The sequence below is a fragment of the Colossoma macropomum genome, unplaced genomic scaffold, assembly GCF_904425465.1.
Source record: "Colossoma macropomum unplaced genomic scaffold, Colossoma_macropomum, whole genome shotgun sequence".
Lineage (NCBI taxonomy): Eukaryota > Metazoa > Chordata > Actinopteri > Characiformes > Serrasalmidae > Colossoma > Colossoma macropomum.
Genome location: NW_023494792.1, coordinates 13,238,200 through 13,260,526, shown reverse-complemented (window position 1 = coordinate 13,260,526; position 22,327 = coordinate 13,238,200). Strand labels below are relative to the sequence as shown.

The 22,327-nt window shown below is 39.4% G+C and overlaps 1 protein-coding gene across 1 annotated transcript; it reads right to left on the bottom strand.

The window, feature by feature from the left end:
* Window positions 1–3,224: 3,224 nt before the first annotated feature.
* Window positions 3,225–4,582, bottom strand: foxb1a (forkhead box B1a). Its single transcript, XM_036575455.1, has one exon. It carries the CDS (start codon window positions 4,167–4,169, stop codon window positions 3,225–3,227), a length of 945 nt encoding a protein of 314 aa, XP_036431348.1. The 5' UTR covers window positions 4,170–4,582.
* Between the last annotated feature and the right edge of the window lie 17,745 nt (window positions 4,583–22,327).

Genomic DNA, 22,327 nt, shown 5'->3' with positions numbered 1-22,327 from the left:
ATAGATATTATTATTATTATTAGTAGTAGTAGAAGTAGTAGTAGTAGTAGTAAGAGTAGCAGTGGGGTAAATAATATTATCATCATTAATAAAATAGCATCAATAATAATAATAATAATAATAATAATAATAATAGAATTCAATAAATCTAAAGAATAAATAATACAGATTTTTATTGTATAAATGGAATTAAAATCTATTTATAAAAGTCTACAGAGGTCTGTTTAACTGGTAAAATTAATGTAGAGTCTCACTGGTTTCCAAATGCCAGGATCTATTTTTAATTAGCTTAATTTAATTTGTACTGTTTGATCTCAGTTTACACTGTAAAAAACTGTTTAATCAGTCCAACTTTCAACTGCTTTTATTCAACTCAAATAAATACTTTTAATAAAACAACGCAAAGCCAAAAAGCAATATCTCACATCAGTTCTAACCTTAAAACACTTCTACTTTTTCCAGTGTATGTTGGCTAACTGTGCAATTATTTCTGGGTGAGGGTATAAATTTCTGCAGAGGATGTGGAAACTCGGACTGGCCTGTTTTACACCAAGTTATTCAGCAGCACTGCAGAGAGACTGAATTACTGAAAAAAAAAAAATAAAGGCAAACCAACAAATACAAAACATTCAGATTGTTTTTATTCATGCTATTTTTAAAGTTCATTGTTCATTTAAAGCTTCAGTAAAATGTAGTTTCGAGCTTATTTTGTTTTCCAGCTACTGAAACATTTAATCACACACTTCAGTCTGATCCGTAAAGCAGAGTAAACGATCATGCAGCACTCACAACCACAAAATAAAACAACAAAAACACCAAAAAATAAAAGACAAAAAAAGAAAGAAAAAAGGGGAAAAACCTTGCTGTGTTGTGCAAACAGAGTATAAGGGGGAGGGGCTGGATTTAAATTCCAAAGGGGTCTCAGAACTCGTTTCCTAGTAGCCCAGTCAGCTATGTGTTTGGGAGAAATCAGGCTTTTTGTCTCTGTGAAAAAGGGCTAAATCTACATCGGTGGCCCAGTCGAAGTTTGCAATTCTTTGCACTTTCTATTCAGCTGAATGAGAGTGAATGAAGTGGCCAGAGACCCTTTATTTGATCAACTCAATTGCATAAAGTGACGGAATCCTAATGTATTTGCTTAATATCCCGGAGAAGGCTGTTGCTCTCTGGGTGGAGACGCAAACAATACACCTGTTTCGCGCATTTTAATCGCCTTTAGAAACGGAGCTGCATCAGCGCTGAAAAAAAGGGTAAAAGAAAAAAAATGAAAAGAGAAAAAAAAAACGAAAGAAGGAAAAACGGGAAACAAAAAATATAAAAGGACTGAAATGGTTGCAAAATACTGTCATTACAAAAAAAATATTAATACTAATTATTAGAAAAAAATACAGAAAATAAAATAAAAAGAAAGAAAGAAAGAAAGAAAGAGTATAATAAATGAATAATACAGAGAAGAAAGAAGGAATACAAAAATAAAACAAGTAAACGGACAGTCGAAACTCATTTAAACATTTACACGGAAGAGAGTGAGTGAGAGAGTGAGAGTAGCTGTAAACAGATAGAGGCGAAAGCACCGCGACTCTTTCAGTCCTTCATCTAGTTTAATAAGTCTCTGTTTCGCAGAGAGAGTGTGAGCTGAGCGCTGAGGCTGAGAGCTGATGTCTGAAGGTGATGTGTAAAAGGCTGAGAGAGCGGCGGGGCAGATGAATGAGCGGCTGTGTGCGCTGTGCCTGCGCCTCAGCTCCTCCATGCATCCTAATCAAGAGCTTCATTCATGTTTGCCTGTATTCCAGCAGGCTGGGAATGAACCCAGAGAGAGAGAGAGTGAGTGTGAGTGTGTGTGTGAGAGAGAGGCAGGAGGACCCTCAGTATCAACCTGCTGATTACTCTAACACCACTGAATCAGCTCACCTGAGCGCTTCTCAGTCACATCACCAAAAATCAAACACGTACAGACTAACAGAAAACTAACAGACACTGTCACTGTTAGTGTATCAGTGTACGTACATCTTAAACATAAGCTGTGTATTTAATGTTAGTATTGTAATAAAAATAATAATAATAATAATAATAATAATAATAATGAGTTTTTAAACAGTGAATGTGAAATTGTCATTGAGCAAATATAAAGAAAACAAGCGCACAAAACGAAAAGTTTGAGGTTTGCATAATTTTAATGAAAAAATATTCTGATGACCAAGTTTATAATTTAATGCAGACTTTTTTGCACACTTTTTTTAAAGCACGCATGCTTGCAGCAAAACAACACAAAGTTTTCGAAAAGGCATGCTTTATATCTGAACAAAAAAAGTACAAATTTACGGCATTTAATCCACATGGTCACCACGGCTTTAAATTAAATGCTTCACAAAACATCTCCTGCAAAATAGAGATCATCTAAAACATCTAACTAAAAAGTGCATTTTACACAGTTTTATATCACTTATTTGCAATTATTCACATATTTACTTCGTCTTTCACGATTAGCGCCTCTTTTAAAATGTATTTTTCAAGTCTGATGTCGTAGCATACAGTGTAGGCCTGTGAGTCTCAGAATGACGGTGGATTTGGTTTGAAGACTGGAGAGAATTTCCTGTTCATTTGTTTTTTTGTTATTTCGTGAAAAAAAGAGTCTTTGAGCTTTTCCGCTGTCTTTAACAGACAGCAGGAACTTTAACATGCGAAGTCTGCCAGATTTGCTCTCTGGACCTTTACACTATAAACTGCATTAAAACTGCACTACAAGAGTGAGTTTAACTGTCTGTAAGAGTTTGTTTTCCTCCCAAAGATCTTACTAGCGCTAGCGTTATGACACCAATACGTACAGTTTTAAAACTGACACTTTGACTGTTTTTAGCCAGCTGTCACCCAGCAGGCCTAAAGGAACACATCTCTGTGGAGTTACGGCTTAAGTTAAAACCCGTGGGCTAGTCTGTTCTCGGGAGAGAAATGGAGGATTAAAGTAGTAAGAGTAATAAAGCAGGCCTATATGTGTCCTCGATCCGTGTGCTCAGACGAACAGCCCACGATTTAAAGCAACACACATTAAAAAACGGCATAAAACACGTACACAGAAATGAACAGCACTGCAACACGGACAGCTCTTGAAATCTCTTAAAATTTCAAATAAAAAAGTCCAACTTTGGAGAAAGTGTCCAGTTCGTGCCCTCGCCTCCAGATCACTTTATTATTATTAATAATAATATTTTTTGGGAGTGTCCACGTCAGTGCACGGCCACGGACTGCAGGGCGGCGGGGCTGGTGAGCGCGTCGCTCGGCGCGCCCGGGCTGCTTTGGCTGGCGGCGGCGTGCGGCGACGTGGGGCTCAGCGACTGCGGCGAGTTCGAGAGGAAGGCGGGAAGGTGGTGCGGCAGCGCCGACAGGCCGGCCACAGACGCCGGTGTGGCCTTGATGGGCACGGGGATGGCGGGCAGCGTCTGGCCGCCGTGGCACAGCGACTTGATGGGCACGCCGTACGCGCCGTAGTCGCCGCTCGCCATGGAGATGGGCGCGGCCGTGTCCGCGGCTCCGTACATGTGCGGCCACGCGCTGCTCAGCTGCCCGTGCAGCGGGTAGCCCGCCGACACGGACTGCACGGCCGAGAAGGCCAGGCCGCCGGGCACCTTGTACTCGCGTGCGATTATGTTCTCGATGGCGAACGGGTGCTTGAAGGTGGAGGCGGGCGACGCGGCGCCCAGGTTGTAGCCGGCCACCGGCGGCAGGTGCGCTCCGGTGGCGGCCAGCGCGCTCAGCCGCAGCTTGGCGTGCTGCTGCTGCAGGTAGTGCGCCGCCTCCGAGGGTTTGGCACCGACCGCCGTCAGCGGGTCCGGAGTGACCACCTTAAAGCGCTTGCGGCGCCGCAAGAAGCTGCCGTTCTCGAACATGTCGCCGCAGTTGGGGTGCAGCGCCCAGAAGCTGCCTTTGCCCGGCTGGTCGGGCCGCCGCGGGATCTTGATGAAGCAGTCGTTGAACGACAGGTTGTGGCGGAGGGAGTTCTGCCAGCGCTGCGTGTTCTCGCGGTAGTACGGGAACCTGTCCATGATGAACTTGTAGATCTCGCTCAGCGGCAGCATCTTCTCCGGGCAGCTCTGGATGGCCATGGCCGTCAGGGAGATGTAGGAGTAGGGCGGCTTCTGGTCGCTGTAAGTGTTCCTGCCCGGGCGAGGCATCCTGGAGGCTTCCTGGTCCTCGTTCACTTCAGCACCGAGGTAGTTCTCTTTTGTGTGTGTGTGTGTTTTGAAAGATCTGAGAGTGGAAGTCCGGAAAGTTAGCGACTCTCTACGTGTGGACAAGTCATGAAGTTACAACACAGGGAGGAACAAGTTGGTGCATGGACAATCCGCTGGTTTAGGGTGGAAAAGCCAAGTCTTGGTTGGTGTTCCTCTCTAAAAACAACCCTTCTTCTTCTTGTTCTTCTTCCAGGAGCTCTGATCTTCACTTCTTCACAGCCTACAGGAACACAGACTTCCTCTTCCTCCGCCAGCTCAATGGATCGAGCTCCTCTCTCCTCTCTGGCTCGATTAAGGTGAGCTAAGTAGCTGCCTCCATGTCCTTCCTCTAACCATCTGATAGTTTTTATGGGGTGACATGAGCAGAAAAGACCCCTGCAGAGGCGCTTCATTAATGTGCCACTTCTTTGCCATCACATGACAATCGCCTTGGGAGGAGGAGGAGGACGCGAAGGAGGAGGAGGTGGTGGTAGTGGAGCTGGAGGAAGGAGGGGTGGGGGGTGCGCTGGGAGAAAGGCATAATCTGGTTTCATTTACACCTATTTACATGGACACCTTGGGCCAATGGAAATCATTTCCATTTGAAGACGGAGCAAAGGGGGTGAAAAGGCTCGGCAGGCGGAATGGCAGTGCGATGGCACCCGGTAAGACTGTGTGAAGGTATGCGCTAACCTTTCTGTGGGCTACAAATGGAGCTACTAAAGCCACGGGATGTTTGACATGGAAATTGGCTTTCAGGTCGCATTGTACTGTCACGGCTACTTTCTCCTTTATTTTGTCGTTTCGCTGTCACGTCGTGGCTCGCATGACTTTTGCTGTGCTCTTTGTTACAAACCAAAAAAAAAGAAAGAAAGAAAGGTGAATTGCGCCAACAACGTAAACATGATCGCAAACGAAACGGGACACCATAGCGCGCGTTTGTGTATGTGCCTGATCTACTGTACCTGAGGGAGCCGTGCGTGCCCATCCACACTCATTTATACCCATCTGAAATGCTTCTTTTCAGCTGCATGTTTAGTCAAACTAGTCTCCAGGTCTCAGTATTTACTCCCGCTCGACTCAATGGAATAATACAGCAACAGAGAAATTGCAAATGTGCGCGGGTTAAAAAATTGCAATCTCTTTGGTCGATGTTGAAATATGAGAGAGGCTCATTGGCTCCGTTTTAAATGCACAGGCACAGCCCACAGTATCAGCCGCGGCACTTGAGGAAGCTCTCCACATAAGCAATGAGAAGCCAATATAAACATAAAGGGGACATAAGTGTCTAAACCGCATAATACAAACAGAAGAAAACGCGCCTTGTTCAGCAATAATAAATACGATTATTATTAATATCCTGGGACGCTGAGCGCCGCTGACCGTGTCCCAAAACTTTTAGACTTATTAAAATAAAGTTATTACAATAGTGATAATTATAGTCATTGCTGCAGGATTAACTGTGTGGGTCGTAAAAAGAAAAGACACGACAAACAAACCACTGTCGCTGAAACGAAACTTCATGATGCCAGGCAGCCTTTTGTGTTTATGTAAAACAAACTGAAAAGTACTTCAGAAATGCAAATAAAGCCTTTAGGGTGGCGTTGTGAAAACTGTATAAAATATCCATAAGTCAATTATATGAATGTGAAAACCAAATGGAAGCCTATTTTGAGCAATGACCATTCAAGCTTTTTTTTTCTTCTCCTTCTTCTTCTTTCCAAGGCTCACCAAGGGCCACCTTTCCGCTTGGTGGATTTGCAATACGGGGGACCACACACACACTCGCGGATTTGCTCATAATTTATGCAAATTTTCCTCCATAAATCCACAATGCGACCCTTCAGCGCTCTGACGGATTACGAATAGCAGCAGCCACACAAATAAGAGCGACTGGAAGCTACACAACACTGTTTATTCTGGTGTGGATTTTTTTATAGTAGCGATTGTTACAAAAAGGGTTTGTTTAAAGAAAAAAAACACACTTTTTAGGAGGGAGTTTAAAAATGTCAGAATAGGCTGAAAGTGCGGAGGAAAACAGTGTTATAGTTTCCCTGGTTTCCACACAATCCTCGTGTCAGAAACTCTGCAGGCTGGAAGTCAGCAGCTCCACGCTGCGTCTTTAGCGCGCCGCTTTTTATAGCACCACTCTTCTTTCCTCCCTGAATCATGAAGCACCTCTTTTAACTTGTCATTCCTCTGTTTGTGTATTGACAGAAAAGGGCCAAAGGATTCCGATTTTCCAGGCTTTTTTCACCACAACTTTTCCCAAAGAGCTCCGGCTGTCTGTGGCAAGAAACGTCGATCAAACGGAGGCTTTGGAGACAGAGCAAGTATTCTCCAACAAACCTGCCATTAAAAAAAAACACTTTAACCTGCCCTTCTTAAACCATATTAATCATTTTATTTGAATTATTTGAAAAGCACACGCATTTTGTTCTGTGTTTGTTTTGTGTGTTTGTTTATGTATGTTTACATCTAATTATATGTGTATGACTATAATAATAATACTACATTAAATAAATAAAGTAGGCTCATAATGTAAACTACTGGCCAGCGCACAGGCTCCAAAAAAAAACAAAAGAGCCAATGAGATTAAAGAAACCCTACAGGAAACAAATCAGTAGTTCTGCGCATATGAAATGTGAGGCGTTGGTGACTGAGCGACCCGGGCTCTCCTGCTCAGTCGGACACGGACAGGCAGAGAAACTGATCTGCGATGTTTCCACAACTCATTATGCTCACAGTAGCAGCGCGGGGAGAGAGACAGAGACCACCCAATACCCCACACAGCGCGCGCGCTTTCTCCGCAAACTGTCTCATGCAAATCAGCGTCCTTAACTTACCGCTTAACCAACTGAGGCTCTGAGCGCGAAGCGAGCAGGTCGTGTTTGTTCACTGAAGATTTGTTGTTGTTTCTGTTGTTGTGCTCTTGATAATCTATGGCTACTCTTAGCTGGAAAAGCCACCACAGAGTCCCTCACCCCCCTTCCTCCCACCCACACCCCTCCTTCACTAAAGTACACCAACTGTATAATGTGTGCGTGAGTTTGGTCATTTGTCCAGGCCGCACAAAGGCTGAGCTAAAGCCAAATTGCGCTGCACTTGTGAACCGGGGCTCCACTCTTAAGTATCTTTTCCAGCGGGGGGGACCGAGAACAATTTTGTGCGCGTCCAAAGAGAGAGAGAGAGAGAGAGAGGGAGAGAGAAAGTGAGAGAAAAACAAAGGCACTTTCTGAGGCATCTCAAAGTAGAGTAGTGAGGCGTAACATTCCCAGGGCGATGGAGCACAAAAGCTAAGGTCAGGGGGATGAAAAAGAGAATCAAACAGCCACTTTCACACGTCTGCCCTCAACTGCTGCCCCGCCACACAATGGGAAACAAATGTTGTAAAAGGGGATCGATCCCATTCATTCTAACGCGGCGCATGATGGCCAAACAATATTGTCAAAGTGCATCAGCGGTGGGATCTACGCTGCCACCCATGGCCCCGGAGACGTGCTGAGACCCCTGCAGAGGATGACCACGGAGGGAACGAACAGAACCAACTCGACTGTCTGAATTAAAGCACTTGAAGAATCAGCGCGACGCACAAACAGGAAAAAACCTAGGACTTCATTCATATAAACAAACAAACAAGACAAACAGATATTTCTCAGAAACAGTCCAGATTTGGGGTTTATAATATTTAGCATTGAGGGTGGCATTAATGTTATTATTATGTTATTAACAACAACAACAACAACAATAATACACAGCATTATTATTATTATTATTATTAATAATAATAATAATAATAATAATAATAATAATGTTACTCAAGGATAACTAGTTAGTAAAAAATGTGTAATATTAAAAAAACATAATTTCTTCCTTTTATTAGTTTTTAGCCAAATTAACGCACCGTTTCCAGAAGTGAAATCCAGAGTGTCCGCTGAGCGACAGTGAAGGTCTGGTCAGGCTGTGTGTTTCTGTTTTAAAGAGCTTTGAGCCTGAGCGCTGGGCCGAGAGTCCCGCAGTGCTCTCACAGTAAACTAAATGTGTGCTTCAGCATTATTAGCCTCCTCTGTCTGCGGGCAATGTAGATTTACCAAAGAACTAATGAATAAACAACTTGCAATTGCTGGCGGTGTAATTGACATTGTTAATGCAAACATTTGTATACATATGTAATTAAAAACTAAAATGGACAGTTTCAGATTTGCAATCAGTCCTGTTGTACTGCCACACCTGAGTGCTGAGGGCAGCAGCAGCAGCAGCAGGAGGGAGAAACGGTGGGCCGGCGAGGGCTGTGAGAGGGAGCCTCAGTCTCACACACTCACAGGACTCAGCTTACCTTTCTGAGCCCAGACAAGTATTGTTTTTAATTAAGTCTGTGGCGATTTCCCCTCCCCTGAGATGCTTTACGCTGCAATTAAATGCATATTTTCTGATAAAATGTATGAATATTCAGGAGAATGTCAATTAATTAGCAGACAGGGGGCTCTCATTACAGTGCTCAAACCGTTACTGTAAGGAGCGTTGCATTTGTTGTTGAGAGGGTGTAGTGCTCTATTAATGTTAAACATCAGTTATTATCTTATGTCTGGCTTTTAATAACTCATTCTGAATTGTGAGCCCCTCGCCATGAATATCATCACACTGTTAAACGTAATGCGATCAAGCGGTCCTGCAGAATTTGAGTAAAATACAACAGCCAATTTAACATAAAATTCGCCATGAAAATAACGCGCGTAGAAGTCACTATTTTTTTTCAAAAGCCCCTTCCAGTGAGTGAGGAAGCCCCAGGATGGTCATATCGCCGCCGTCAGACGTGGGACGCAGTCCATTTCCCACAAAGGTTACCAAGATAAATACGAGCGCTGGCCGCTACACTGAGCTCCATATTAGTATGCATGTAAAATTAATTAGCTGCTTCTCAGTGACATCAAAAGAAGTACCTGGGAGAACAGCGCCTCCAGGGCATGGCCAACATATGCTGGGATTATAGTTAATGGACTAATTACATGAATTAGACATTCATTATACAGCACATCAGGTGTAAAGTATGTCTCAATTGAGCCCGGCTTGGGACGCCGAAGAATCAAGAGGGGGTTTACTAAAAGCCAGGTCAACACTCATTTGTCTTAACCACATTTTTTGTCGTTAAAAGGCGCAAGGCTACTGCAAAGAGGAGAGGCGACCTGACAATTTCAACGGAGTTCGTCTTGTTTTACCAACTTTTTATATTTTGAATTCAAAAGAACATCGTACATTACTTCCTTTAGAAAAAATGAAATGAGCAGAGATTTCAGCGCGACCAATTACATAAAGGCAACAATATAACAATCAATAAAAGCAACATAAAGAAGAATACAATATAAGCATTATTAAGGATTCACAAGTAGAAGAAGAATAGAATATATATGGCACTAGGTTAAATTCCATGTATTGTTGATTTTATAAAGTGAAAACACTTTCGCACTTTTAATGTACAATTTAACATACTGGATAAAAAATAAAACCAAAAAATTAAGCACTAAAATTTGCTCTGCAGAAAATTTTCACTTTGAAAATAATAATATAAAAAATGCCCAGGGATTCAAATCCTTTAGATAAGCCTGTACATTTATGCACACACACACACACACACACACACACACACACACATATATATATATATATATATATATATATATATATATATATATATATATATATATATAAACCTTATTGAATATTTGTCTATACATTTTGTATCTGCAGTCTACTCCTTATGTATTTCAAAGAGAAAGCAAAGAAAGAAAGCAGCAGTTGCTTAGTTTGGCCATCAGGTGGGGGCAACCACTGTAGGAAGGAAGGTACACAAGAAAAAAAAAGTTGGTCTGAAACTGCTGCTAATCTGTTTGAAGCCATCACGGTGCACTTTCCTTACCTTCTAACAACAAACAAAAATGTCTTTAAAACCACAATGTAGCAGTCAATATAAACAAGAGAAAATATTTTTATAAGCTTAATAAAACACGTTAACATTATATTGCCATTTTCATAGTTCCTAAAATCCCATGAATCTCCACATTCCCTTTTTTAATATTTTTCACTAGTGTCAATAGATTAGTTCTGGATGTGAAATAGATGAAAATCTCAGAATGTGAATGTGTTCTCCATATATGCATAGGCTAATAATGTTGATCATGTGATGTATGTGTATGACATGAGTAAATATAATGAAAAAGAAAGTCAAATAAGGAGGGGATTCAGTACCACGGAGAGTTCCATACAAACTACTCGCAGATGTTATACATTGACAATAACATTGTTTTTCCATTACCACAGTCTGTGTTTAAATCACTGTAATGAGAGCCAATGAGAGACAGAGAGAGACGTGCAATGGGTGCTTTTTACTAAGCACATCTGGGTTTAACAGACACATCTGGCTCTCCTGTGTGCTGTAGACACAGACTGAAGCACAGCTGGCCATCAGTGTAAAGCTGAGCGACACCTGTCTTTGAGTGTGTTGGGCATATATGTGTGTGTAAATCAGTACGTGTGAGTGTGTGAGCATCTGTGTGTGGTGTATTTGTGTGTGTGATAATAGCCGCCGCTAACATGGAGTGGGAAGCCTCTCAAATCTCCCCAGTTCATTGAGTCCATATGGAGAGAAACAGCGGGACTGATGAGCACTCTACCTGGGGCCAGGGTTTGGGCTATCAAGTGTGACCAGGAATAAAGGGGCTTCCCTGCCCCCCCCCATAATCAACTGCAGCTACAGAGCCATGGTGTGCTCTCCTTAGGTTTGGTGACAAATGGCACTGCCTTTAAACTGATCACCTACTGAAACAGAGCCATCCCTGCTCAGCCTTCTGAACGATAGTTGTTCACTGCAAACTGGTTCCAGATACACTGTAAATCCAAATGTTCAGGTTCTAAACACCTTTAAACGTGACATAGTGTAACATCAAATAAACACCAGTGTTAAAAGGCACACATCATGCGTTCTTCTTGTTCCTTCTATCAAAAACAGTTACAATTCTTTTCTATACAACAGTGGGGGGGTTCTAGAATTTTTTAGGTGTAGCCAGAATGGGTCCACAGTTCCTGTTCAGGGGCCAAATAAATGCCAAACAAACTCCTTGTACAAGGTCTAGAGGGCTTGGTCCTCTGAAGAAAATCTAAATGAAAATTAAACATTGCGCTCAGAGAATAAAACACACTGAAACAATCCTGGTCCTGGAGATCATATACAAAGTGCACCTATCCTGGAGATCTACCACCCTAGAGGCTAATATTAAGATGCCCCTGAAGGCCTTCATTAACTGAATCAGGTGTATTAGATGTTAGATGTGTTAGGGCTGCAGCCAAACTCTTCAGGGTGGTAACTCTTCAGGACCAGAATTGGGTTCCACTGCTGTAGAACGATTCAGTTAACCGAGTTCAACTTCTATGCCGTACAAGTCATGTCAAAAGCTGTACTGCTTTCCAGGTATGTAGACTTATTTGTTGAAAAAAGCTATTGCTTACTTTACCAAGCTCACAAGGTCATTGTGTACAAAATTTGGCAGATATCTGCTTTTGAGATTCCTTCACATCATTTATTATGAATAGAGGTCATTCGATAAACTCTGCCTATCATTTGTATACTGGGTCCATAACGGTACATATCTACTTGCACCTTTTCTCGCAGTATTCTGCTGTGCTAGATCTCTCTGCTCACCACTCTCTGGTGGGAGTTTCTATGTTGTTATGGAAGTGAATGAACCATACTGAACATATCTGGAGCAAGAAACAATTTTGTTTTGCACAGAAGCTTGCAATGAGACTGAAACACAGATGTATGCATTTTATGCTTTTATAATTTTCAGAATACAGCAGATGTTCACACAGGTAAGAAAGTTAGCTCATTTAATTTCACTTGCAACCTAGCTAGCTGCCTTAGCAAGTAACCTATGAGCTCCATATGGTTTGGATTTTGCCCTCCGGCTCGAACCATGCAAACTTTATCTAATCAAATGTTCAACAGTTCTGTATAAAACCCCACATTTTCATGATTATGTAAAACTGTCATAGACTCAAAGAAGAAAAAGAAAGCTGTAGTTGCTGCTGTTCTCTACTCTCCAAGAAAGTTCATGAGGAAGACCAGCCTACCACTGCCTGATTGGCCAAACACAATGTGGCGGCCACATTCATTTGCATAAAGTTGAAATCAGTCTAACCTTTTAGCTGGGTGGTGAGGCAGATTTTGCATGCACTGCAAACCATCATGCACTGCATGATACAGCAGAGCTCTCCACTTAAATGAACAGCATGCATCAAGGCAAAGCTGCACATGGATATAGGTGCTTGGACCCCTATGATCATCTCTTACAACATGAATTGTAGATGATTGCTTAGCTCTCACAGTGGTTACAACAGCCCACAGAAATCAATGAGTTCTACATTAATTGTACACAAAAACAAAGTGGTATGTGACTGTCTTGATTGCAAACAATTATAATTTAGCCTCATTTGCACCCATAATTTTAAAACTATTAAAGAAACAGATCTTTTGTGAAAATAAAATCAACTGAAAATGAAACCAACAAAGAAATTTCTGTTGCACAAAGATTCCACTTATCAGTACCATCCAGTAACTTTGGCTAAGTTAATGTCATCCAGCAGCACTCCTTGAATCTACACGATTCATGTGAGTGGCATACTAAGCTATTTAAAACCACAAATTTCAATGTAGTTTGAATATCAATCAATGATTTGTTTGGAAATGACAAGTGACTGGAGGGCCAAACAGGTTTATATATATATATATATATATATATATATATATATATATATATATATATATACACACCTTTTGCACATATATATTAAACTCAGCTAAGAAACAGAAATTGTGCACTAAACGTTTGCTCCATGGAGAAGATGTATTAACTTATTTTCACTTAGCAAATAAACAAAAGATGTAATTTGACTGAGAGTGTTTATATAACTGTATATGAATTAGTTTTGTGACATAAAACAAATTTTCCAAAAAAAAGAGCTGTTTTTTTGCAGTACAGTTTCCACATATAAACTGTATTTACAGAGACTTTTAATAGAACACCAAAATCTTATTTCAAAAATAGCCAAGAAAATCCTGTTTTCCATAAAATGGACTAGAGATGGGCAATATGATGATATTTTATCATTGTCATGATTAATTTAGTTATTGTGATAAATGATATGCTTCTCTGGGTATATTATGGACATTGTTAGTACTTAACCCCTTAAATGGCCAGGTGCATAATTAGCCTTAGTATATAATAAGCCTGGAATTTCAAGGGGTTAAATACTGACAAACTATATGTTACATTTAAAACAGAGCATATTAGTCCTGTTTAATTAAGTGCATTTAATACAACACAGTATGTGAAATGATAAATAAAATGACTGTACTCACAGTTTTTACTTTTTGCACGTTTTAAATGTTGTCACAGGATATGTATAAGTAAAAATGTAAAATATGATATATATCACCCATCCTTAACTTAAACAAAATTTTTCAAAAATAATCACATGGTGTTTATTTGACGTTACAGTCAAGCTTTCAGCAGTTTGTTCTCAGATCTAAACACTGCAAACAACATAAACATTTTGGATTTTAGAAGAAACGTATTCTTCTATGCTGAACTTGGTTCTGCTTTCATTATCCAAAACCTTAACTTACCACAACAAGAGAAACAACACGACTGATCTTGGACCAGGATGAATTTGCAACTTCACAGTAGTTGCACCACACACAGCGAGGCTGCTCTGTCTGCGTGATTTAGACGGACAGCAAACACAGTGCAGTGTGAGGATCACTGACACTGACAGCACTGACACTATTAAAGTTAGCACAAAGCACACTCAAGGTCTGCTAGAGTAAAATACTTTACATTCAAAGCCTGTGCTTAGTTCAGAGAAACGCTGGTGAATAATTATGTGCACTGATTAAAAGACGAAAATCAATGCAATGAGTCGCCGTGCCCATAAAGTATTGAGAAGAAATTCTTGTGAAAAATGAAACAGAGAAGTAGAAAAAGAGATAAAAGGGGACACTGTGTGAAAAATGTATGAATTAGAGTGGTTTTATCAGGTTTGGGCTGGTTACTTTCACAGAGAATAAGATTATGACAGTGGGCTTTGAAATGGATAATAATGGATGTAGTGCATAATAGGAGGTGGTCTAATGAACATGGCACTGATACTCATATTACAGTCACAGTACTTTCATATGAGCAGACATCTACAGCACACACCCACACACACATGCGCGCACACACACACACACGCACACACACACATACAGGCCTGGATCAACAGAGCTAGTCAATTAAATGAACTGTAATATCAAAACTGGCCCTGTGACAGTACACTTGATGATGGAATTTCTGTTGATTTTTAAGATTTCTGCATAATTAAACTCAATCAGAGTGGTTTTATATGAAATGCATTGTTTTTTAGGAAAGATTGACCGAATCAGAATTCTTTGAAGTGTAGTCAAAGTAGCCAAATGTCTCAAGAGTTTAATGCTACAAGCCACCTCACAGAAAGTTATTATAGGAAATGGTTACGAACATTCTGCCTAACATTTGAGATGATAGTTTGGAGAAGATTTTGGCCTAAAACACATTTTTTAAAAGCCATTTATAGCATAGCGGTACATGCGGTGCATTGTAAGGCAAAACAGTCCCTAGAGATTTAGATTTACCACTATTTTATTCATTAACATTGGATATAAAATTTCAGAAGACAAAGATTTGGATAATAAATAAAATTTTTATATTTGCGCTGTAGATTTTGTGATCCCTGGTTCCTAACACCACCACTGTAAAGAAATCCAAGTTGATAAGTTTCTCTACAATGACCCATTTCACATCATACCACTCAGAATGACTTTGTTTACATCTCAGTGTTTCAATTATACAGAAATCTTGAAAATGAGTGGAATTTCCCGTTAACACTGATCACTGTGCACTGTGGCCAATTACTTTATACTCAGGCTCAGCCTACCTTTTAAATGAAAAATATCCCCCAAGCACAAATCTAATGTCATAGATTCAGGGTGTGCATATTCTAGATTTCTTTTTGTTCTTTTTGTTATTGACAAACCATGCCTGTACTTAATTTATTCACTTTATTTTTAAATTAGGTTGCTTCTATAAAATAATACATAGTGATTTCATTTGTTGCATTTTATTCAGCATTTCTAACACTGCCAAATATACAAGTAAATAAACTAAAAAAATGAACCAATGAAGGGGCTATTACAGCGATTTACAAACTTAAAATGTGTAGTTGTTTTAGATGTTGAGGAAAGTTTGTATATTGCTGACTCTATTTGATTGATACAATAACTTCCCTAAGCATTTTGGGAATGCTTGTCCTGTTGCAATCAGGCAGAATGGGAAGTTTCTACCAGGCATAAATACTTACATACATACATACATACATACATAAATAGATAAATAAATAAATAATGTATTTAATAGTCCTAGCACACCACTGAACATACACAGTGACTGTAACTATGTACAATGATAAAATTTCACTTAAATGATGACTTTTGCTAGCAGAATTGTGGTGTAACGTAAATTACTACTCATAATCAGTATTCAGTTTAATAATAACAAAACACTAAATCTTCAGTGGTTGTTCTAATCCAAAACCTTCAATATTGCTTTGCTTGAATACAAGAAACAAGCTCACTCCATTTATGAAACCTTTAGCTTGCTCTATACAGATGTTGAGATCACAACCATAGCCATCATTTCTTAAGAACTAACTCACAAGTTCATGTCAACAACAAATTTGCCAAATGTTATGTTATCTTATTAGTGCTTTCCAGCCCACAAATACAGGGCTTCCCTCTTAACACCCCTTTCTTTCTTTCAGGCACTTCAGTAAACAGTGTGGCCTCATCTGATGATGAACCTTTTTAATTTGATCAGGAGTGGCGATGAGGCAGTGCCTCTTTAAGGCCCTGTGTGTTTCACTGAGACCCTGATAATGAGCAGGAGGCACTTAGCCAACTGGGACCAGGCGAGGGGCGTTTGCTGTGTCTTTCATCTCCTGCATCTGGGGACGGGCTGCTGTCCCAGGACACCACTCATCCCACAAAAGATCACAGCCACATGCCACACACCAGTACCTAAATTAGTGTTTAGCACACAGATAAACAACAACAGTTTTTTTTTAAATAAAAGTCAGGACATTGTGGAGAGTAACCTAAGGGCAAGTAGGTGTGATAATAAGTGGTGGGTCCACATCTTAGTAGTTCAGGCTAGTCTGTGTTATTTTAGAGCCTTTCTTTAGGAAGGAACTGATGGACCATATTGTTGCTGTCATAAAAAAAAACACTTCTATGTCCAAAATAGTAGAACGAAAACAATTCTTAACTTTAATGTAAGTTTTGGCCCATTCATCATGAAATGTTCACACAATTTAAAAGGCAGCTGTTGTTTTCAAATGGTATAAAAAAAAAATGTAAAATGAAAAAAATTGAGATTTTTGATATGACATTGATGATATTTAATACCACCAGTAGATGAAGCCATATTTGAGCTTTTGGTCAACATCTGGTCTAGTGGTCAGTATGTTTTCTAGCCCAAAACCCTTTTGTGAATCTTTCCTTGTCTTGCAATTAAACTTATGTTAATGAAGTTTTTGCTACTGAAAATAAAGTGTAACATAAAGCGTAACTCGTGTTTAATCAGCAGCACAATAACATCAGCTAACCCGCGCTAGACCTTCCTCTGCTGTCCCATTGGTGTCTGTTTTTATGGGTGAGTATCACTTTAAGCAGTTAGAGCCTGTCACAGACATTCAAATACTTTAATTGGCTCTGATTTACATCGCTCGGAATTAACAGCATTTCCACTGTAGAGCACAAATAGGGGCCTCCCAGTAAATCATGAAACCGTTAATAAGGCCACGCAAACAGTCAACTGAGCATGGCAAGGCTTTCCTCTGCTCCTTGGGAGTGGACCAGACCCTGTGTGCCTCCTGCTGCAAGGTAATAGCCATGACACATTTGCAAGCACTAATTCATTTGTTTAATAAGGAGACAAGCTAACCTGAGCTGGTAATAGGGTGTGCTATGAGGAAAGCAGCAAGGTCTTATTAATCCATAACTAATCAAAGGCCAGTGGGGGAAGCAGCCTCAAACAGGAATTTGTCACACTGGAATATTTGGCTTTGTGCTAAAGAATGCTAATAGTGAATGCAGTATAGCAGTGGCATCCTCATCTTCTTTAATTATTCTGGCTACGACCCGTGATAGCTTTTGCTTGACAATGAGAAGCCTCTCCTGGACTGACACAGAGAAAGCCCCCTAATGCATACATAATATTTAGAGGCAAAATAGTGTTGTTTTTCAGAGAAAATTCTTCAACAAGTGCTCTCCATCAATTACTAAAGCTGGGAAAAACTAATCAAGAGCAGACGAAGAGTGAGGAACAGTGACCGCAAACTGAGGGAAGAGGGAGTTGCTCCTCCATGTGAGCAGAATTTAAAAATTTAAATCACAACAGAGTCTAATTCAAAAGTTAAACTCAAACTTCTTTGTCAATTCAGGAATAGTCCCAGGTCTGAATTTGGGTCTGAATTCTCCTGCATATAAGCGAACTTTATGTAACACATGGGAACTGTACATAAGCACATTTTGTATGTATTTCTCATGCAAACTGAAAGCAGTGAGATTGAAGACAATCTTAAATCAAAATTGACCTTGTTAATTCATGTTCTTGGTCATATTAATCATGATTAATCATACCATATCATTTAAAAGACAACGTTTTTCTTGTTTTTCCATAATCTTTGAATGGTCAATGCTTCTTTTAAAAAAAAAAGGGTTAAATGCATGTAAATAAACACAAATATACTGTATTTTAACACTGCTATTCTTAATTCACAGTAATAGAGGGAAAACTAAAAAAAAAGTACCTTTATTTCAAATTTGCACTCATTTTAATGTTTTTTTAATGTTATTATTACAGTAGAACACTATATCGGAATAACTGGCTAAATACTAGGTAGTATGTCTAAGAAATTAAAAGACTGTAATTTTACAGATTTTTCAGATTATTGAGAAAATATATTTTTGCTGTTAATTAACAGGTTTTGTCTTTTTTTTTTTACAGTGTAGTGACATTTGCTGCCTCAAAAATGTGTTCTGACTTTTGATTATATATCTTTGCAAAGTGGACAAAGAAAAAATAACATTACCCAATAATATCATGTTTCACCTCCGACCACCCACACCCATCATCTCACTTACACTACAGAACAAAAATCTTTTGTGACTTTTGAATCATGTTGACTTTGAGCCATCAGATAAACTACTTGGTATATGCATGATAAATTATAAAACAGCTACATCACTGAGTAGACTAAGAGAAGAGCAGTTCTGTGTAAAATGCTCCATAGGGATAGTGCTGGAAGCAGTCCAAAGGCTAGCCACAACTTATTATCTGACTACATCACACATGGTTTTTAATGGGGTAGTGTGATTAGCCATTTAACCACAGAAAAGCATTTTGTCCACTGTGCTACACAGATAGCATAATTTTTCCAGGCAGAAAACCAAACTACAAAATGATGGTGCACTAAAAGTGCATGTGAATATCTCTATATATAGCATGACATTAGTTGTCTTCTTCATCCCTTTAGTTCTACTGTGAGGCTATTTAATACTGTGTGTTAGAGCTGCAAAAGAAAATGGCACTCAACTACCACTTTAGAACCGACAATCTTAAAGGTCAATATCTCTTCTATTTACGGTTTATGTGTAATACAATCACAGGTTATGGTTCACTGGATTTACTCTCCTTTAAATATAATCATGACGTATGGTCTCTTCCTCTAATTGCTACACATGTAATGAAATGGTCGAGTAGGACTGTCCAAATTGCCTCACGTTACAGTAACGAGAGGTGCAAATCTCTTTACTTCAATGATTGGAAATTAACATTACAATACTATTTGCCATGTTTTATGCAAGTGGGATAGAGAATTCATGAAATGCATCACAAAAATACTGTCAGTGCTAAAGAGAAAACATGTACACAAGTCAGAAATCTCACCAACTATCAATACTGAATAGAGTAAACACTATATTTTTATGCTGGTCATTACAAGAGTCTTATCCCATTAGTACTATATACAAACAGACAAGCACAGAGAGAGAGAGCAAGAAAGAGAGAGAGATAAAGTTGGCAATGTTAAATTAATAAGCTAAAGTTACTACAGAATTTCCATTACATGTGATTTCTCCATAGCTAGTTATTTTACTATATGGACTGCTTACAATGGATCTGCTAAACCCTTTTAGCAGATCTTTTACACACCCAGCATTCTGTACCATTCCACCCCAGTAAATCCTGTAAAAATGATCATGCCTACTTTTGAATATGAACCTTTAGAACAGCGTGCATTCATTTACGTATCACAAACAATTTAGCATGCTGCTCATTTAACATCTGAACAGAATATTACATTCTCAGATGGCAATCTTTCTTCTGAGCACAGCGGCACACCTTTTGGATCCAGTGCCTAATCTGCTTGTAATAAAGTTCTAAATTTATATGTGAGGTAGTTATGCAAAGGATGGAAGAAGTTAATAGCATTTGCACTGCAATATCCGCAGAGATGGTGGAGTCGCCATACAGCAGGGAAACGTGCTGCTGGGGCTATGAGCGAAAAACCACAGCGCGCACATCTGACAAATGTCAAGTACCACTGGATGGTAGAAAACACCCGCGTCTCTGCCTGACTTCTGCCCTGCCGCACCTTTAAGGACCTAACTCCCATAGTTAGGGAAATGTCCAATTCCCCTGTCTGAACAAAAACCATTACGAGCCCAAATAATTGACTTTCAAAAACCTGTTTCCTTAGCAACAGACTAAGTCATGGAAAACAGAGGAGACTGAATGTTTGCCAGGAGTAGTATGAGAGCAGAGAGAACAGGCCTGAACTCATCTTGGATAAACTGGTTGGTGATGTTCTTGGAAAGGCCATCGCAGTGCTTTTATGAAGGAAAATATACATATAAATAAACATTTCATGAAAACACAGAGTTTTATTTAGGCAATTATATTTACCTCTTTCATACACTCTTCAAAGTAAAGGTGTCAAAAGGGTTCTTTAGAGCAAGGTCAAATAAGAACCACTTTTGGTTCCCATGGAAGGTTCTCAGTGGTGGGAAATACTTACATACTTGTACGTCATTACTGCACTTCATTTCATTTCACCATTTCATGGAAGGTTTTGTTTCCGACAGTTGACAGTTTTTTCTTTTCTTTCTGCTTTTCATAATCCAAGTAAACCCAAACATATTCAGTGATTCAGTGGGTGGTCAGTCAACTGTTCTGAGAACACCGGCAGCTTCTCTGATTAATTTGCAAAAGCTCTTCTTTTTTGTCTATTTTCTTTTCCCAACAACATCTTCTTGACAGCTACACATCCTTTCAGACTTATAGTTCTAAGTGGGTTTTTTCAAACTTAAGGCAAGAGTGGAGGTTGATTTTCTCCTCTGTATATCTGATGGGGGTATCTGAGTTTTGGAGGTCAACCAGGTCTTACATGGTTGCGAGGAGTCACATTTTAAAATCATTTTTTTTAAGTCCAGTTTTGGAAACTTCTGTTTTTTTTTGTTTTGTTTTTTGTTTTATTTTGCTTTGACTTTCCTCATCCTTGTACAAGTGAAGTCTCTTACATTTAATCTTCTCAAAAATATCTTTTGAAAAATAAATAACTTATACTAAACTATCATTTTGACTGGAAATTAAATGAAGGGTGGTCTCTGACTTTTTCGCAGCACAATCCTGTATGTTTCCATCCTTCTGTTTTTAACACAGTACTCATGGTTCTTAAAAGAAAAATGTTTGCACATGAGGTGTGTGAGTATGAAGAACTATATAAAGTTTAAGAACCATCCACATAATGTAAAGGTTCTAGAAACTCTTGCATCCATTGAAAAGTTCCTAAGGAAGCCAAAGTGGTCCAAACAACCCTTTTGGTACCTTTATTTTTAAAAGTAGACCAATAATGAAGCAAGAAGAGTGAAATGATCACTTTCACTATAATTCAAAACAGAGTGCCACGGAAATGGTTAAGACTGTGTAAAAAGCTTGAACGTTCTTGTGGACACAGTAACAGTGAAGTCTCTTCTAGAGGTCCAGCAGACCATCTAGTCCTTATTGCTTTCAAAACACTATCAGATTGCAAGAACACTTTACAACAGCAGTCAGTGTGTTCAGAAACCAACATTTAACTACGCTTTAATCATTTAGCAAATTGGTCTAATTAAAGCAATTAAACTGGTTATTAAGCAAATGAAAGCTGATTACAAAAAGCAGTCAGGCTGTTTTTTGGGAAGGGCTGGAAATTAGCCAGTTACTGAAGTGATTACTGTAATGTGAAGGAGCCTAGCAGTATTAAATTGAGTCACCAGGGCACTTAGGCTCAGCTTCATTACTGTGTCAGGGGTCTACGGATCCTGAGTGGAGATTGATGTGTAGCAGCATGCTAATCCAAGCGTGAGCACAGATAAATGTTGATTCAGCTTAACATTATGAATCGCTGACTGATCTATTAGTAATGAAATGAGGCTGAAAAGGCTTTTGGATATTTGATAGATGTTAAGTTGTATCACAATCGTATCTGACGGTGTCAAAGTGTGCGCACAGCAAGTGGTGAAATCCATGGTGGGTAGGTATACACTATGCCATAGAGTTACGCAGGCAAGAGTGGTAATATAGGCTAAAAGCCCATCCCACAGCTGCCATGTACAAAAATTATGGCTTGATGGGACCTGCGGTCTCTTTTTTATAGTAATGGACTTCATAGACGTTCACTTAAATGCATGAAATATACTGAATTAATAGAGACTGGACATGTTATGACACAGTAAAGCCTATCCTGCTCTTTTTATGAAGTAAAGTATAATTTTCTTATGAAATATTGTGTAGTGGTCATAACATATGTACCACTAATATCAACAATAATGTGTTATCTTTACAAAATGTCCTATAATATAAAGTTTTCTGGGATATTTTGCATAGTAGCAGAATCCTACACTGGAATGTTCTACTCTTAAAGATGTCTGTGCTTGGCTTTTAACAGTA

Bases quoted from the DNA above. Each gene is read 5' to 3' on its own strand.
- foxb1a (XM_036575455.1), bottom strand. From the start codon at position 4,169: ATGCCTCGCCCGGGCAGGAACACTTACAGCGACCAGAAGCCGCCCTAC.